The following is an 18,567-nucleotide window of genomic DNA, read 5'->3' as shown; positions in this document are numbered from 1 at the left end:
AGGCAGCCTGAGACCCATCAGTGGATCTCCATGTCTTAGTGTGCACATCGCTGAAACAAAGGTCTAACCTATAGTAGAGAAAAACAAAAACTTGACCAGATTTACGAAGACATTTGTCAATCTGAACTCCCAGATATACACTTAGTGCTAATGTAGATTTCTGACTTTTTTGGAACTAACAAGCCTCCCAAGGATACGCGTGGAAAGCTGTTCCAGAGGCAGGTTTAAAAGTGTATTCAGGGGAAGGTCATGCGACATTCCCAGCTGGAGTCTATTCCAGATGCATGGACTTCTCAGCACGGGGAAAAAAGATCCCCTGTGCAAACACATATCTTTTACAATGTTTGTGGGCGTTCACAAGCTTCCAAAGCTAACCATGCTTTGGATGCCCGATTCACACCCCCTGAGTAGGATTTATGGGTGCGGAGAACTCTGCACTCGTGGTGGAGATATTTGCCCACGTAAATGGTCTTACACCTGCCAGGGTTCTTTGCGAATTGATATAAGTGAGGTAAATTTGGTCATAAACACACATTTATGACCGATTTTAACTTTGTGAATAGGTCCCATTTTCTCCCAGACTTGGAAACTAGGCAAAGAGAGGACCCTAGAAACTGGACTTCTTTGGGGTTGGAAGTGAACAAAAACATGCAGCTGTAAAACTAATCTCTCAGCATTAAGGTTACAGGAAAAAAAGAAAGTACTGCACATTGGGTTATCTTCACAGGAACCCAGTAAAACATGTCTCAAAAGACTGCTCAAGTACAACTAATTCTGCTTTCACTCACCACACAATAAAAAGGATACAGATCTACCAAACCAGCCAGTCAGGGTGCATATAGAAAACCTAGAAAAATACAGCCATTAAACTAGGGAGGTAATATTCAAAAGTGCTCTGCAACAGCTGGCTACTAATTAGAATAGCTCAAATTTGGACTCCATCCTGTATACGTCAATCATTGTGCAAATATGCATTTATATTTGACACAATATTTCCTGTGTTTAATACTATCAAAATGTGCATATCTTGACGCATTAATGAAATGTAACCACTGAAAGACTGAAGCTTTATAATGTGCACACAAATATTCATATAAAATGCTCACATCTATTCATTATTCACGTTTTACATTTATATTGTAAGTTGCATATGTAAAAGTAACATGCACTTCCTTATTTGCATCTGTTATGAAAAGTTGAATGTGTGGATAGGCATAAGCATGTATTCAAAATGCACATTAAATGTTTAGTTAAAGTTAACAAGACTAAAGACCTTAGTTTTAAAATGCATTTTTGTTTGGTTAGTGTGTTGTTTCTTTGCAAGTGCATTTCAAGGCTTCTTATGGAAGCTAGAGGAAAGGAGTATAACTTGTGTGTTAGTTTCACTGATAGCAAGGCCTGAGAAGAGAGAATCTTGGCACAACATGTGAAGTTTTAATGAGCAGCTGAAGTCGCCTATTCATCATGTATCAGGAATGTGAGACGTTCAAGGTTGCAGAGACTGCTGGAGCTCTGTGGGATGAGAAACCTGGTGATGTTACAATTTATGAGACTGACTGAGATCCCATTGGTCCCTGAAAGGGAGGGAAGAATTCCACTGTTTGTTTTAATAATGCTTACGCTGTTAGAAGTTGAGACATATTCCCTTAGACTGTGGGAGGTACAGACCTCTCTGCTTCCTTTATTCTTGCAAGTGTGACGCTTTATGCTAAACACTTATTTCTAAAAAGGTCCATTAGAAGAGAGTGATAAATCACGCTCCTGCGTGCCCTCAGTCATGCTCACTGAGAGTCATACATTCTGCAAAAATAAAAAAAAATAAGATAACCATCGGTGTGACAAGACCATAAGAGTGAAGTTTGAAATGTATCTGTTGCTTTGAAATCAAAGTGGGTGACTCCTTTAAACAGACTAATTCCTTTATCAGAATACTATATTAACTTTTTTCACGCCAATAATAGTCTCCCAAAATTTTAGATACAGAAGTATGGAGATTTCCAAAAAGATGGAATTGCTCCCAAAATGTGGTGCATGGAATAGATAGAATCCTGCTCTCTGAAAAAGGTAACCAGATCTCTGACTGATGCCAAGAATTACATACATGATATGCCAGGGCCATTATATCGCCACTGACACTGCCCATATACTATGGATGACCCATATGTTAAAAGTATCCGCAGTATGTCAAAGCCAGCATTTTATAATAGTTTGATTCCCTCAACCCAACCCCCTGCCCTAATGTGCCATGGTTATCCCCTCAGAGGCCAAGAACTACCTCCAAAATGCCAGCACCAGCATTGTGCCCTATGTGTTCCCATATGCCTAGGACTACTCCCAATGTCTGGGTCAGCATTTTGCTGTGAGGGCCCTTCCTTATGCCAAGGATTACCTTGAATTTGGCCTTGCCAGCATTTTGCCATTGATGGCCCCAGGCCAAGTGTTTCCTCTAATATGCCAATATGAACATCTTTCTATAGGTACCCTTATGTCAAGCATTACCTCCAGTATGTTAGGGTGTGAAAGCAGAACGCATATACTTACTGCCTTAATTATAATGCCTCTCTACACACATGTGCCTTAATGTGCACTGACAAGCTAAATATCTCGGTTTATATCTTGTTCTTGTATTAACCTGAAGTGTTCAGTAGCCTTACCATACATGTTGAGTCTCATAGTTTCCTTTGGCAAAGAACACATTTTATTTAGTGTTATACATTTGCACATTTTCTGCATCTTTTTATAAAGTGTAGTCATGCTTGGAGCACTGGCAATCAGAAGCATGATTTTAAGAAAGTAGTGAATTAATCTGTATGTTTATGCATCTTAGATGTGAATCAAGGAGTCCTCGTGTTCTTCCCGTGAGAAGATCATGTCAAGCGCTCATTAGTTAGTTTAATTGAAGTAACAGGTTTCTATCACATGTTCATGCTCCAATTCACTTGTATGGTGAGTAAACTGTATAAAAATTGTCCAGATTGAAAAGAAATTAGCATTACATCCTTCAACTGTATTTTGAGTGGCTGCTCCGCCCCGTTGAATTGGCGATTGGCACTTTTATTTTTTTGGCTGCTCACTATTTTTACATGAATGCAGACTTTGGACCTTCTGAAGAGCTGTGGTTTTTTTTACACAGGGCCTTCATTTTCCGCTAGACACCCTTCAATATGAGAGTGGCACTATGTTACCATTGGTGCCCCCATAAGCCAAGAATTATCTCTGGTATTTCATGGCCAGTGGCAGGCTCATAAGCATAAAACACGCTAACAAGCACACTCCAACTCACTTACACAATTTCACATACTCATTCTCACTCATAGTCTCTCCCACTCACTATCACTCACACAGAAGCCTTCGCACTCACGTGCTCTCACACTCACAAATACACTTAAACATACTCTCTGCTTTGATAACTAGGATTTGGTAGGCCCCTCAGGCCCCCGGTCCCTGGCGCAACTGCACCTGATGCACCACTGATAGCTGCTCACTCCCTCGTCTCGCACTTTCACTTATTCATACACACACTCTCTCTTTCTCACGGATCCCCACTCTCTTTGATGGCCTCAAACACAAAAATACACAAACACTGTGACTCAATCTCATTCAGGCTCAATCACTCAGAAACACAGTCGCTCGCACGTGCACTTGCTTTTTTTGGTGGTTACTCAGTGCCTCGATGGCAGCGGCAGAGCAGGAATTCAGTGCTGGAGATTCCCAACAATGAGGCCAGTGCTTAGCTTGTGCTTGTTGTTTCCGGTGAATTTGAGAAATGGGGCAAACTACACAAAATGACTTTTGTCAACTTCTGCCAGCACAGGGGGATGATTAAATCTTTCCCCAACACTAAGTATGAAGCACTATTACACATTTAATCACCTATTTACTGTTTTGTGAGGTGCCAACTTGTGAAGGGAGACACTATGTAGCGGTGTTCCTGTACATTTGCTGGGTGGATGCACAAGGCGCTTTCCTTACCTGGCCTGGATGAAGCGCCGGCAGGTGTCCATCACATGGTCCATGCATAAGCGTTCCGCCGCGTCCAGCACGGAGCGGATGCTGTCCACGCTTAGCACCAGGCGGGATGTGTACATGAAGTCCAGGAGCACCTGGAAGCCCCGCAGCTCGATCCCGTCGGGCAGCGGGAGGACCTTCAGCTCGTTTCCACCCTTCCCCAAAAAGACAGAGTAGAAGAACCCACTGTGGAAGACAAAGAGGGAAGGTGAACAAGTAGATCAGAAGACTGCACTTAATAAGGTCCGAGAAAGTGCTCTAAGTGGGATGAAGAAGGAGCAAGACCAAAGAAGCAGAACTAGGAATCCTTTCCAGGAGCTGTGGCCTATAACATACTTAAAACATGTAAACTTAAATCCTGTGCTCAACAGAGGGTGCCACTTGACCAGTATTTGAGTGCCTCTCTGTGAGTTTTTTGTTATTGCATCCAGAAATCTTACAAAAACAAACAACACATACACCTAAAAGAAGCCAGACCCATTGGCTTTGCCAATGCTTGTTAGCTGTATCAGATACATGAACAGCATCAATTTTGTCTTAAACATTAGTAAGAAATGTAGAAAGGGTAGCGGTTTCCAGAGTGCCACAGACACCCCTGTTTGCCTGTTTATGCCACTTTCTTCTGCAGTCTCTCATGTGTCAGCCATTCGCACCCTTTTTCTCTCCACCTAGTTCTGAAATCCTCCACTCGCATGTCTCACACTTTCCCACAATTACAGTGGGCCTACTATTGGCCTATATGTGACGTCACTCTATGGGCTCTGCAGCAAGGTCACGGTCTAGATGTGCATTTAGTCTGCAAACCTTGATGAGCCACTGACAGGCCCTGTGAGAACCATGCTCCGCCTTCTGCCCCAGATTCACAACTCTCGGTTGTGTAGTTTCATAAACACCCACCTACAACCTGAAGTCACTTAGACTCTTGTAGGCGACAGTGCTTAATGAATGCACTATACAAGAGGCATATGTTTTGCGTGAACGATATTACAAAAACACTACATCTTGAAAAAGGCATACATACACTTAGGGAATTCAAGATGAAAAGTAAACAGGGCTTGCATTGGTGACTGAATACCATAGAGTTTTGCAGTCATTGTTGAAGAAACGATTAGTGTTTTTGTCAATGGAGTTAAGCATATGCGTATAGAACCTAATAGGATCCTGTTTTAAGGTCAGATTACTTACAGACAGGCACTGAACTTTGCTGCTGGGTCTGAGATACAGCAGTACCCAACCCACGTAAATTCTTGTCCCAGAAAAGGCCTGCAGTTTGCCTCTCCACCACTGGATGTTGCTATTGTGCTTACGTTGTTACTGCAGTGTGTGAGTGGGTCCACACCCCTATCCAAATGAGGGAATGCCCCCTTAAGATAATGCGAGCACTATCTGTACTACAGAAGGGACCGCACATCTATGGAACCTTCTATAGTAATACAGTACCCCTGGTGCAAATATAATGGGAGCACCCGCCTGCTACGCCCACATGGCACTGTCTGTAATGTGGCGCCAGGCGTCCACTGCCAGTGTCAGACCATGAAGATCTCAGGGTACCAAGCCTGGGGCAGAGGGAATCTGGGTAATACTGGGCCAGAACCTGGGAAACTGACAGATACATCGCATTGATTCAGTAAATTATTACGCTCTTGCTGGAAGACATCGATTGTAATACATTTTCATCTGGATTTAAATTACTTGTAGATGCTGGGTGACAATTTAGTGAATCCTGTGTGAGTACAAGTACAGCATTAAACGTTGAATCCTATTTGAGCCAACTTGCCAAAGACCAAGGAGCATGGGCCAATCCTGCATGACACAGCCAAATGACCAAAGGTAAGGGGGTGGTATGATAAATTACAACCAAAGGTTCTCATGACATGGGAAACAGGTCTACATGGAAAAGGCAAGGACAATTTTATGTCAGTAGACAGGTATTAAATCGACCCTGGGATAAAAATGCAAATTTACCAGCCATAAAATCTAAAATTTAATCCCAGTTTTCCAATTTGGCCATATGTGTGACCTTGGGCTGACCACTTATGCTTCATAGTCTATAGCAACCAAACAGACTAGACACCCAATATTAGAGCTTTACTTAAACTTGATATTTACATTTTGCGTAGTTGCCTCTGCAGGCGGTACGGAGCTGGAATCAGGGCCTTAGACCTCACCTGCAGGCCATGAGGACGGCCTTGTGGGCTCGTAACTGATGCCCGCCCACCAGCAGACAGACGTCAGTCAAGATCTGGCGCTTGCGCAGCTCGTTCAAGTTCAGCAAGACATCGTTGGAGTGGCGTGTGAACTCTTTGATGTATCCACCAGCCGAGGACTCCATGGTGCCTGGTGATCCAGAATAGGAAACAGTCCATGGTGAGCAAATATAGATTTCCCAAGAGCTATTTCTTTGAAGTCCTGATTGTATTAAAATACAGAGGCGAGTAATATGCTGACTTTCTGCTGCTAACCACTTAGCAACCAGATATAAATAGAACATAATAACAGGGAAAAACTATGCTACCCAGAAGACCTTGGTGCTGGGCTATAAATGAAGATATGGCAGGTGAATCATTAGGGCGTTATGTATATTGACCCCCTCCAAGTCCACCATTTCCTCAATCCTGGTTCTGTAAGTCAGTTCAGACTGTTCCCAAATGGGAGCAAAACTAAGAACAAGCTGATGGTCCTCAACAGGAAAAACTCTATCTGCTCTTTGGTGTCCTCTGATTCATGGGGACAGTTGAAGCACTGTAGGTTGTGGGATTATGAAAGTTAAAAGTATGAGTAAATTGTAGAAATAACAGGAAGGGATTTCAAAATTACCTTAAGGTCATAAGTAAAGCCATGTGGTGGGATAATGCTCACCTCCATGTCATTAACAAAGAATTTCCAGCAATAGCTCTTAAAAAATCCACATTTTATGTCAAGACCAGAGACTCATATTATGCATGGTTAAAGCAAACTAATAACTGAAATAGAAACACGACTAACTGTTTTACAATAGGACGTTTGTATGGTAAAAAGAGACAACTGTTCTCAAAATATCTTCCAGTCTAGCTCCAGCCCAAAATGCGTTTGAAGCCATGACACCCCTGGAGGAATGATCTCTGAAGATTGAAGTACCAATACCTGCTTTAGACATGACCCATTTATTCCACCTTGCTAGGTTAGTAGATGAAACAGGAAAATTAGGTTTTATGAAGGAAAGTACTCACTCATGGACATTCTGAGATCAGTAGTACAAGATTTGTATTATTTTAGGCATTGTGGAAAGCATAGCTTTAGATAGTCAGGGAAAGCAGGGAGTTTCACAGTGGAAGTAAGAATCTTCATTCTCCTTTTAATATTAAAAGGAAAACTAGGCAGAGCATGTTGTCTGTCCAAAACATTCAAGGCCCTGACGTTACTCTTTTGAAAGAATCTAGGAACAATAAAAAAAATTCTTTTGACGGTAAAACCTATAAGGTCAATAATTAATTTTCAGACCAAACAGTTAACACTCTATAAGCAATTAGTTTTGGTAGAAGGAAGTGTACTTATCCTAATGCCACAAAATGATTTGCAGATTAATGGGTGTTCTCTCATGCGTTCCGCATTAATGTACTGGTGGCCGATGTGTGGAAATTTCTCTTTATATAGGACCTAACTGAATCAGCTAAGTCACCCAAATAGTTTCCTGTGTGAGCAAAATCATTGGAAATGGGGTTTGAATTCCATCCCAAACACCAGCAAGACCAATGGGCCTAAGTTTATTTAAGGACTCAAAGTTCCTGAGGCCCAGGCTTTATGAATTAAGTTAACAGTTCCTGACGAAAGTCCTTGGACAGACCACGGATTCATGAAACCTTCCAAGCTATGAGCTGGACATTGCCTGCACGAATGAGGTTGTGACACTGACCTGCAGGGTCCTAGAGGAGATGAGGGAGATTAAGGAGAAGAAAATTGGAATGTCCTTACACATCTGTAATAGACTGATAAGCCAATCTGTGAATGCCACAATAGAGTAATTACGATAACTGTGGATAACCTTTGTCTGATCTTGAACAGACAACAGGAAATCCTTAGGAAAGGGGGAAACGCAAAAAGGCAATCTTGAGTCCAGGTTTGAAGAAATGTATCAGTGGCAGATGCTAGTGGTTCTGATCTCCATCTGTAAAATTGGAGAAGATGGTTGTTGAATTGGATGTCAGTGTGTCTCAAACTGTTTGAGGAACAAAACTCTGCCACTGAATTTAGTTGGCATGGTAGATATTCCACTGTCACAGACATGGAATTGAGGAAGGAATACTTCTAGAATTGTTTTGCTAGATTTATCAAGATCTGTGACCGAGTATTGCAGAGGTGACTGATATATCTGAGGAAGACAGAAGATTGGGCGTGTTTTTTATAAGATTTGGATCGCAAAGGAGTCTGAAGAAGCTCTTAGTACTTTAGTTGCATGGAGACTCTTTCTAAGACCATGCGCTGCCAGTTATGCAGTGTCTGCAATGAGCCCCTAACCTAACAAACATGTGCTAGATGCTATGAGAAGTTCTGGGGTGGAACTGAAAATGTAGCTTCCATTCAAAAGTGTGCTTGGTGTTTCAAAGCACCAATTTGCTTCTTCGTTTGTTTTTTGGTGTAAAGTTATGAGATCTAATTAAATTAAGCCTTCCCTCAAGTGGCAGATTTTTAGTATTTGTAGTGGCACAACATTAAGAAGGGACTAGAAAAAAAGCCTGAATTGAGAAAGCCAGGAGGCCCAATAGGTGTGCCAAATGAGTACAGATATGTGAGTAACTGAAAGAAAATGTCAACATTTCTTCCTGATAGTAATTAGTTTTGAATCTGGAAGTTGAAAATTAAATTTTCTTTAGTTCACAGAGATGCGTAGAAACTCTATAGACTGAACTTGAGTAAACAGAGAGTGTGGTTGAATTATAACAAAACTCAAACTTTCCAGAAATTAAAATGTAGTTTGGAGTTGATGTAAAAGAATATTTATGTCCTGTGATACAATAAGAAAATTGTACCGATAAATTGCAAAGTGAAATGCTTGAGATCTTAGGTAAGTTATGGCTTGCCTTAAAATCTCAAGAAAGGCTGAAAGGGAGTGCTGTGAAATAAAAATATGTATTTCTCTATTGAAACTGCGGAAATTTGCGATACAAGTTTTGAGTTAGGACAGAAAGATAAGTGTCCTTTTAATCCAGATGGACCATCCAGTGATGACTAATAACTGTAGACAATCTCTGGGGTGGAGAATTGTTTCCATTTGGAAGTGTCTGTAAATCACATAATTGATGTATAGATGGATTTATTACTGTTCTTAATGTTTTGTTCTTTTTTCATACAAAAAATATTGCTTAAGAAAGCTGAAGAATTGTAACTTGTTAACTCTATGCCACCCTTTAATAACAACTCTTTTATTTCTTGCAAAATTAGCTCAGTATCTGTGTGTGAAGATGCATGGAATGAGGAAAGAAAATCAGTGCTAAGTCATTCTAAAACCTCATGCTGAATCTCATAACTGCCTGGAAAGACCCAGGGATTTTTGTACATTTGAAGCCATATCTGATTTTTTTCTTATTGCAATTCGACCCTAAGGTGCAGTTAGAGTTTACAGCTGGCTTGATAGTTAGCAAAGTTTGGTTTGTATTCTTTTCTGTTGTTGTGGCCAAATCTATTAAGACCTCAATCATCCTGTATGTCTGAGTGCAATTCGGGTAATTCAGAGACTGCCTGGCATCATGATCGGAATTGGTCAGACTGAGGAACTTCGATGTGATCCTTTCTATGGTGTTTATCTACCTCACGTTTGGAGGGTAATTTTGATGGTGTACCCCCACACCATCATTAGAGGAATTTTCTAACTCTGACTGTTCTTTCAACAACATCAGAAATCTTGTGATCAGAGTTACTTGCTCTGACAATAACCGGTTAATGTAAGGCTTCTCTTTTGCCTACTCTTGGGCTTGCAGGGAGATTCAGTCACATAGGAATCTGTAGTTTTACTGGCAGATAGATAGAACATTGAATGTTCCTCTGTTACCACCAGCAAATAAGGTTTCATCTGAAGTAGTCACACCCTGCGCATTCCTGCCAATGTGCTTTACGATGAACTTCATTAGGGCATTGACTGCAGCATTCCTGGAGATATTGATAACATTCTTTAAGTCATGTCTAAACTGTCATCCAGGCCCTTGTTTTGTGCAGGGTATGTTGCTTTGTTAAACAATTTGAAATGTGTATAGCAACAAAAACCCTGAGAGAAGTCAATATAGATGTGTTGAAATCTTCCCAGAAGTGGGCAGTAGAGTTGACTGCTGTTTTTTGAGATGCAGGCTTGAGGGTGTTTATTCGGCTGGGTTTGGTGTGCTGAGTGAGAAGACGCTTGATCGGCCAGCCGGCTTTGCCATAATGCCACTCCAAACTCTGTTGCGACAGAAGCTACGATGTGATGAACTGCGCATGGGCACCGGGAGCCAGGTACGTGCGCTTCTCTCTATGGCAGCCCCAGCAGGGCAGACACACAGCCCAGTTGGCACTTGCTGACCGGGGAAAAAGCAGCTGTGCTTGTCAAATTAAGCTACAGTGTTTAAGAAATTGCTATTAAAAACAACACAGGCAATATTATGTGACTGACAACAAAAAGGTATAGGAAATGGTGGACTTTGGATCTCTATATATCATTATAATGATTCACAAATGTTACCTGCTGTTGAAGTCCAGCACCAGGTAGATAGTATAGTTTTTTTTAAAAAATTATGTTCTTTTGATATCTGGATCCAATAAAATTAAAACAGCAAGAAAGAGAGCACCTTTGGGCATGACATAAAAAAGTGAATAGCTTGTTGTGCAGATTTCAAAAGCTACATGTGACAGCAATAGCATACAATAACAAAACGAGAGCCACATCTTTGTGATTGTTCATCCGAGGCATCAAATTAATCCATACTCAAACAAAAAACCTATAGAATGGTGGTCGATATTACATAATGGTGTACATGAAACGTCCAAAATGTGGTTTCGGTGGGAAAAATTATTTGGAAATTATTTAATAACAATAATAAGCTCTATAAAATGTGTCTGCTGGGATCCATGTTTAAGGGTCTGAATGTGCATGCTGACATCTTTATAGGTTGCAATTAAAGAGGAAAGATTCTTATCTTGATATACAACATGCAGCCTGCCTAATTCAGATTAATTGATTAGACCCCACTTTACCCAGTAAACAGGGTGTACATTCAGAAAGTGCTCAGACCACAAATTCTGTTACTAGTGGGGGATAAGGTGTGATGCCTGTGTGTGTCCAAACAGTTGCCCTGTCCCCTAATTGTAGACTCAGGTTGATACATGTACATTTTCTACACAGAATCTGTTACACTCCACAGGATCTGGACAGGACTTGTGTTGACCGCTGAAGGGCATCACTTGCAGCAGTCAACTACTGAGTGACCAACGGTGTAAACCAACATGCCTACGTAGGATGCACGTGCAAAGCCACAGCATTATCATTCATGACGTAGGGGCCGGACTGCTGGGTTCCTGCTCCTGGGAGGAGGCGGGGTTACTAAGAGATGGAAATCACTAACTGTTTGCATACTGTAGATTTTCTATACTACGTTCATTTTGTGACCATGATGCTCTGATGTATTAATCAGATTTGACTTGAGCCATTACTTTTCTGGACTAGGTTGTCACAACGTAAAATACAATAAAAAAAGGTGTGATGTGAGTCTGCATTACTTTGCCACATCCTTAAAATCAACTGAATATATTATGATAGTATTATAATATGATTCGTATGTTTGTTTAATATATGCTTTTATAATCGATTCATATTTATTGCTTTCTGTTATTATTATGATTAGTTTTTTGTGGTTTTGATTTTGTAGGGGAGTAGGGTGCCAAGTGCTTTATTATGTATTTTATAATTGTTAATAAATAGAATTGTTATTTTGTAATGCTGAATGTGTTACTTTTGTTATGTGAATTATTTTATTTGCAAATTATTTAATATAGGAGATTGAAAAATCGGTAATGTATTATTAAACTTGTAATTTAATAATTAGATCATTATATAAACCATGTAATTGTTCCCATTATGTTTCATATTAATAAAATTTATTATATTGTATTTTTATAAAATAATCGTATATTATTCTAATTTATTGTGGGTTGTTGGGATTGTACGGTAATAGAATGAGGATTTTTTTAAATATATATGCTATGTTATAACTCTCAAATATTTGTATTATGTTATCAATAATTATAGTTTGTAACTTTGTAATATTAATATTTATATTATTTACTAAGTCGTGCATTATTTCATTTTTTTAATTTATTTTGAAATACTTTTTATGTTTTTATCTATATGTAGTTGTTTTTTTTAAATTTAGGATTGGGAGTAGCAAATCTGACCCATTCAAAGTTCAACACTTTCCCTATTGTTGCTCAGGTTGCAGTGGTAATAGTAAATCTGACCCCTTTTTTTCTAAATTTCTTTACGTTTAAGTAGTATTGTTATTTTTTATTTATGTCATTTTGTGCTTAGAATTAAAATGCCCTGTTTTATATGTATTTTATTACTTTGAAGTTAGAATTGTAATTTTTTCTATGCATTGAAGTTGTATTATCAATTTTTGTAGTACAGTGTTTACATTTTATTGGACTTCTTTGATTTCTACGTATATTTTCATTTAATTTTGAAAGTTATTTACTGATCATGATTTAATTGTATATTTTTTACTTTTAAAGAGTCATTTTTTATTAATGTATTTTTAATAATTTATTGATTTGATCGTATATTTTTATTTCTAGAATTGTATAATATGTCGTTTTTAATTATTTTTATGTTATGCTTTTCAGATTCGTAGAGGACACTATCACCCTGGAGGGTATCCTGGCGCTAGCAGGTGTGAGTCTAGCCAAACATAGGGCCTAGTAAAACTACTTGAAATGTCAGTTCTTAAGCTTCTTGCGGAATTCAACAAGTGAGGAGGAGCCTCTTATATATAGCGGCAGGTTGTACCATGCTTTAGCAGCAATGTAGGAGAAGGCTCGACCACGGCATCTAGCTTTCCATATGCATGGGATGTGTGAAAGTAAGAGCCCAGATGAGCGGAGGTGTCTGGAATGTTTGTGACAGTGCATGTGATTCCTTAGGTATGCTGGGCCAGAATTGAGTAATACTTTCTGAATTTGCATTGTACTTGTTCGTATATGAGGAGTCACTGGAGCTCCTTCAGGTGTCGTATGATGTGAGTGCCGCTTGAGACGTTGATAGTTGATAGTGATAGTGATTCTGGACATCGAGTTCTCAAAGGTCTGCAGCCTTCTGGTGAATTTTTTGTTGATCCCGGCATAGAAGATACTCATATTATCCAGCTTGCTTGTGTCAAACGCATGCATGATAGTTTTCCCTGAGCTGATTGGGAGCCATTTGAAAATCTTCCTCAGCATCTTCAAGGCATGGAAGCATCAGGGGGTGGGGGCTTTGGCTTGGGGCGGTCATGTTGAGTTTGCTCTTGATGATGTTTCAGAGGTTCTTGGCATGGGTGTTGGTGGTGGGTGTCGGTTCTAGCTATTTGGCCACAAGGTGGTGTCCCACACTGAAGTGCTCTTCCCAAAGATCACAATTTTGGTCTTGTCAGCGTTAAGCTACAGACAGTGATCTTCATCCAGCGGACGATTTTAGTCATGCAGTCATTGAATTTGATCCGGGTACTGGTATTAGTATGTTTTAGTTTATGCAGTAGTAGGGAAAGTATTATAATTATCAATTGTATTTGTTTGCATGTTATGGTTATTTTTTTAATTTCTTAAGTTATTTTAAAGTTATATATTTTATTTTTTGAAGTGATAAACCATATTTATATATTTTCTATATTATATGTATATATTTTTCAATATAATCGTTTTTAAACTGGATTTTGTTAAAGTTAATACACTGTTGCATATTTTATATTCTATAACTTTGCTGTGTAATAACATATCGATATTTTGGTCCAGCGTATTTTTCGAGTCAATACTTTTGTACTTTACATTGTATGTTTGTAATATTTGTGTCCTTGACATTTTTGGGTGATAGTTTGCATTACAATATTTTTGTTGTTGCTATTATGTCATCGAAGTCTCTTTATCTGTCTCCCAACTTCTTCCCACTACCGCACCTGTCATTCAACAGGTCTGGTGGTCTTTCGTTCTACCCAGCAGTCCCCCGTCACTCACTGCCCCCTCCAAAAAACACAAACTATAGTGACAGCGTGAATTTGTTACACGGGCATGTCTGCTGAAAGGAGAGCTGGGGTGCTGGCTCTGGCAGGCCCAAGTGTGTCCCTATACTGTCCCAGCCATGCCGGACACGGCTGAAGACTCACCTCCTTGGTGGACAGTCCAGTCCGGCTGAGACTGCTCCAGACAGGCCCAGGGTGTACCAGGGTGACTTGGGGGAGATGCAAGGTGCTCCAATCCAAACGTACCTGTGCATGGTGGAGAGGGAGTGGACACGCATTAGGGTCAGAAGTCTAGTATGAAAGAGCTTGCACATGGACATTAGCATCATGCACAGACACACAAGCCTGCAGAAGGTCACATACAAGGTTGCTGATGAAGCCAGGAATAGAATTGTTCTACAAGCACCTTAGAAACCTTCTCTGCATCAAACAAGGAGTCCAGGTTGAAAATGAACATCAGTACTGCCTGGAGCAAGTAAAGTGGTTTGCTTCTGGTCAAAGATTGTTGGTGGATGGCCAAGGGCTTGAATGGGATCCAGGTAATAAAAACAAGCATTGGCAAAGCCAGTAAGTCTGTTGTTGATCAGCAGCCATTTGATTTGACAATGGTTGTTTTTATTACTTGGGTCCCATTGTTTTGTTTTGCAGTGGATTTTGAAAAACGTTATTGTTAGGGAAGCTGCTGGATGCTCGTCAATCTTAAAATAAAACTGGTTAAAAACAAAAATGTTTTTGTTCTCAAAAAGCACATATTGCTATAGTAAGCTCAGGCACTTATGGGAACTATTTTGTGTGGGGATGTGCTCTATGAGAAAGAGCAGAATGCTGTCACTCACAGTGAAGTTAGTCCATCGCTGAAGTGACTGACTTATTTTCCCATGCTGTATGGGTATAGTGGTTGGAAAAAAATGTGAATGACATATTAACACATTAACGGATCAAGAGAGCAGCTGAATGCCCCTCTAAATAGGTATATTTGGGGTAGGCTTGGAATATCGAATCCTGAATATTGACACGACAGAATATTATTGCAATGATATTGAGGGCCAAAGTATCAAAAGCTGTTTCTGTACATGTTCTACACCTAACTCCACCTATACATACCTTTGTGATATATATCTTCAAGGTATGTAGATGTTGAGTTAGGAATAGTAAATCCTTTCCTGCCTCTTTGTGCTTAGCTTTCGATATTTTGTCCCTTGATAATGTTGTAGCAATATTCTCAGGGTCGTAGCTTGGTCAGTAAGATTAGTGAGGGGAAGGTTTCAGGTTTCCCAACAATCATGCTGGCACATAATGTTAAAATAAATGTTACTCTCAAAACACAAATGGAAGACAAAGAGGCTTTTGTTTGGAGAGCCGCACAAGCCTCAAGCAAACACTACCAGCACAAAAGTGTGTGGTTCTCCAACAAATCTTACCTTAGCAACTCTTCTTTTGAGAGTCTGTTCCACTGCCCTTTCTATTCAGGGTTGCTCTGACATCACATAGATTTGAACGAGGAGGACTCACGTGATGTGACATGCTTTTTCATCGTCCACCTTCTCCCACCCTGGTAACCTGATACTACCAGGGCAGACTGAACCTCAAGTGGGGCTATCATGAGGGAGTTCTTAGAAATTATCTAACTGGACAGGAATCTCGGGTCCAGATGTAAATGTAGGAATGTCTCAGGATAAACCACCCTGTCACAGGTCAGGAAGGACCACGACTCCTGGCTCTTCGACTGATCCTCATCACCTCCCCCAGCACCTTGAGACCCTCATGGGTGAGTAGCCGTGCTTTACAAATCCCTGATTCATTGAAAAAGTGTTCTTTTAAATTAGGTAGCATCCAGGATATGAGTAATATGATACTGACATGTTTCTACCTTAACAGAATTTTTAGGTGTAGGAACTACTTTGCAAGCCCTGATGAACTCCCAAGACCTTTTTGGCTACCATAAAGGGCAGAAACATGTCGGCAGGCAGTATTATGGGGTAAGAGTGGGCATAATACCCAAAAGGCCCACCTTTATCCCTTGTTGGTATTATTTTAATCATATCCTGGATACCACCTAATTAGAAAGGGCAAGGCAATAGACTCTCATAAAGAAGAGTTATTAGGGTAATATTTGTTGGAGAACCACAGACTTTGTGCTGGTAAAATAAATTATACGACAAGCTGGGCCTGTCGCACGAGAGGGGGCTTAAGGGGCAGCACAAAGTGAGAGGAATGCAGTTGCTAGGGTTCTAAGTGAGAAAAAGCATAATATTTCGGGAAATTACCAACATTTTTGAAGACTTTCTAAACAGAGAGAGAAAGAAAGAGGGTGTGTGTGTTTTTGACTGTGTGTGAAAAACTTCCTAGTAAAATCGAACAAGCACCTCATGATACCCGAGTGAACGCACCAGTACCCAACTATTTATCACAAAATACATTTATAAGGGGTTATAGCACCCTAAATATCTCCCCACACCCCTGAATCTATGCCACTAAATAATCTCCCCCTCGATATTCGGGATTAGATATTCTCAGTCTTGAAAAGTATAATAAGCACATAATTTTACTACAATCAAAAGGTCTTCGCTAACCCCAGAAGTAATAACTGGTCCAAGCTGGTCACCAAGCCAGTGGGTGAGCTGCGGTTGGATTGAGTGGTGTCAAGTGCCCTGTACCTCAAAAAACACGAGGGTCCCTGACCAAATAAGGAGAGAGTTACAGGGACCTGAACACAAGGAGTAAAACACACAACACTCCCTCCCGTTTTTTCCTTCAATACATTTGATAATACAGATCAAAACAGTATATCAAACTTCAATATTTTATTTCAAGTTTGATATATTGTTTTGATCTGTATTATCAAATGTATTGAAGGAAAAAACAGGAGGGAGTGTTGTGTGTTTTACTCCTTTTGTCCAGTGCCCTGTAGCCTGGGTGATGAGCTGAGAACCAGGCAATGTATGTTACCATTGTACAAATAGGAGAAGGTTCCAACTCTCTGACATGGTGACGTGTGTACTGCTCTGGCGCACAGCAGATGGCAGCAGATATATATATATATATATATATATATATATAGAGAGAGAGAGAGAGAGAGAGAGAGAGAGAGAGAGAGAGAGAGAGAGATATTGAAGTGCAACTTTCAATATTTGATTTCAAAGTTGATTTCCACTCTGTAAGCGGGTAACCTCACTTCCGATGAAAGTATACTTTTTTGGGATAAGACATTTATTTGCATATACTTAGTTGTCCTTTCTTCCCCAGATAACGGATGCACAAGTGCAGTGGATTCCTCTCCCATATCAGCCCTCAGGGTACAATATGGCTTTTCCTTAAAAGGCCTGGCATCTGCCTCTGACAAGTGGCTCTCTGCCTGCACGCTGTGAGTTCGATAATGTGCTTTACCCCTGAACAGAGGTAAGCCTTCCATGTTATGTTGTGTTATAATTGCTTATATAGCGCCTAAACTGCCCAGAGACCTCGTAGCGCTCTCAGGTTCATCATTAATGGTGTTTCACAGTTCCCATACACTTCCCAGAACTAGTGTCTTAGGGCTTCTCTCTTACAGAGATAATCTTATGTCTCTATAGACGAGTACACAAACACAAAGGTCACCCTCACCACAGCACACAGTTTCTAAAACTTTGGATAGGATACATTACACCCGAGTGGAAGTGCACCTCAGCAAAAAAGCGAGCAGAGCTGGTTATAACTTATGACTTATGTGAACTGGCCCACCACGTGAGGGGGTCCACTCACAGATGACAGGAATCCATATTTACTTCCGGTCTCTTGGCCCTTCAGGTCAGGACGGTAGGTAAACATGTTTTTAGGGGGTGGGGTTCGATTACTCTTCCATTCAGACTCACAGACCATTTTGACTTTCCGGTACCTTATAGCCTCAGATCCCACTGAGTGTCACTTAGTTCAGCAACAGTCACATAGCTGGCACCCTCAAGTAAATGTACGTAAGCATGTTTGTGTTATTTCTGTAGAGCGAAGCTAGCCAATAGTTAGCAGAGAGCTGTACAGGCCCAGGTAAAGCATACAGTCAACACACGACAGGAGAGGCAGCTGGTCTGTGGACGGTGAATGCAGAGCGATGTAGTGTTCTTTAAAGGGGTGAGCCTTCAACTCTTTCCTAAATTGGAGCGGGGTTGGACAATCCCTGATGGGAGCAGGGGTGTTATTCCAGATCCTCGATCCATAGGTGGACATGCCACGGTACCGTGTACTTTTTCACACTTCTTTGTCTGAAGACTGATGATTTCCTGGCCGTGGGCGTGGCAGTGACCACCAGAGATGATGAGCTTGTCTGCCAGGCAACCAGGAGTGTTGGCTGCAGCTGGGTTTCAAAGATGGTGCT

At 40.5% G+C, this 18,567-nt stretch overlaps 1 protein-coding gene across 6 annotated transcripts in view; it reads right to left on the bottom strand.

Moving 5' to 3' along the window:
• BCL6B (BCL6B transcription repressor) overlaps nt 1-18,567 on the bottom strand; it is a 53,605-nt gene that overhangs the window by 14,448 nt on the left and 20,590 nt on the right. For 3 of the 6 annotated variants that reach the window (XM_069218752.1, XM_069218748.1, XM_069218749.1), the window contains exons 2-4: nt 14,364-14,465; nt 6,177-6,345; nt 3,973-4,194 (exon numbers count right to left, since the gene is read on the bottom strand). In XM_069218752.1, the coding sequence (XP_069074853.1) occupies nt 3,973-4,194; nt 6,177-6,340 (386 nt within the window). In that variant the 5' untranslated portion in view covers nt 6,341-6,345; nt 14,364-14,465. The remainder of the gene's footprint in view (nt 1-3,972; nt 4,195-6,176; nt 6,346-14,363; nt 14,466-18,567) is intronic. The other 3 variants (XM_069218750.1, XM_069218751.1, XM_069218753.1) reach the window with 2 other exon arrangements.

This window comes from Pleurodeles waltl, chromosome 12 (assembly GCF_031143425.1).
Source record: "Pleurodeles waltl isolate 20211129_DDA chromosome 12, aPleWal1.hap1.20221129, whole genome shotgun sequence".
NCBI classification, from domain to species: Eukaryota; Metazoa; Chordata; class Amphibia; order Caudata; family Salamandridae; genus Pleurodeles; species Pleurodeles waltl.
Note: the sequence above shows the minus strand (reverse complement) of the source record. Positions and strands in the feature narration are given on the sequence as shown.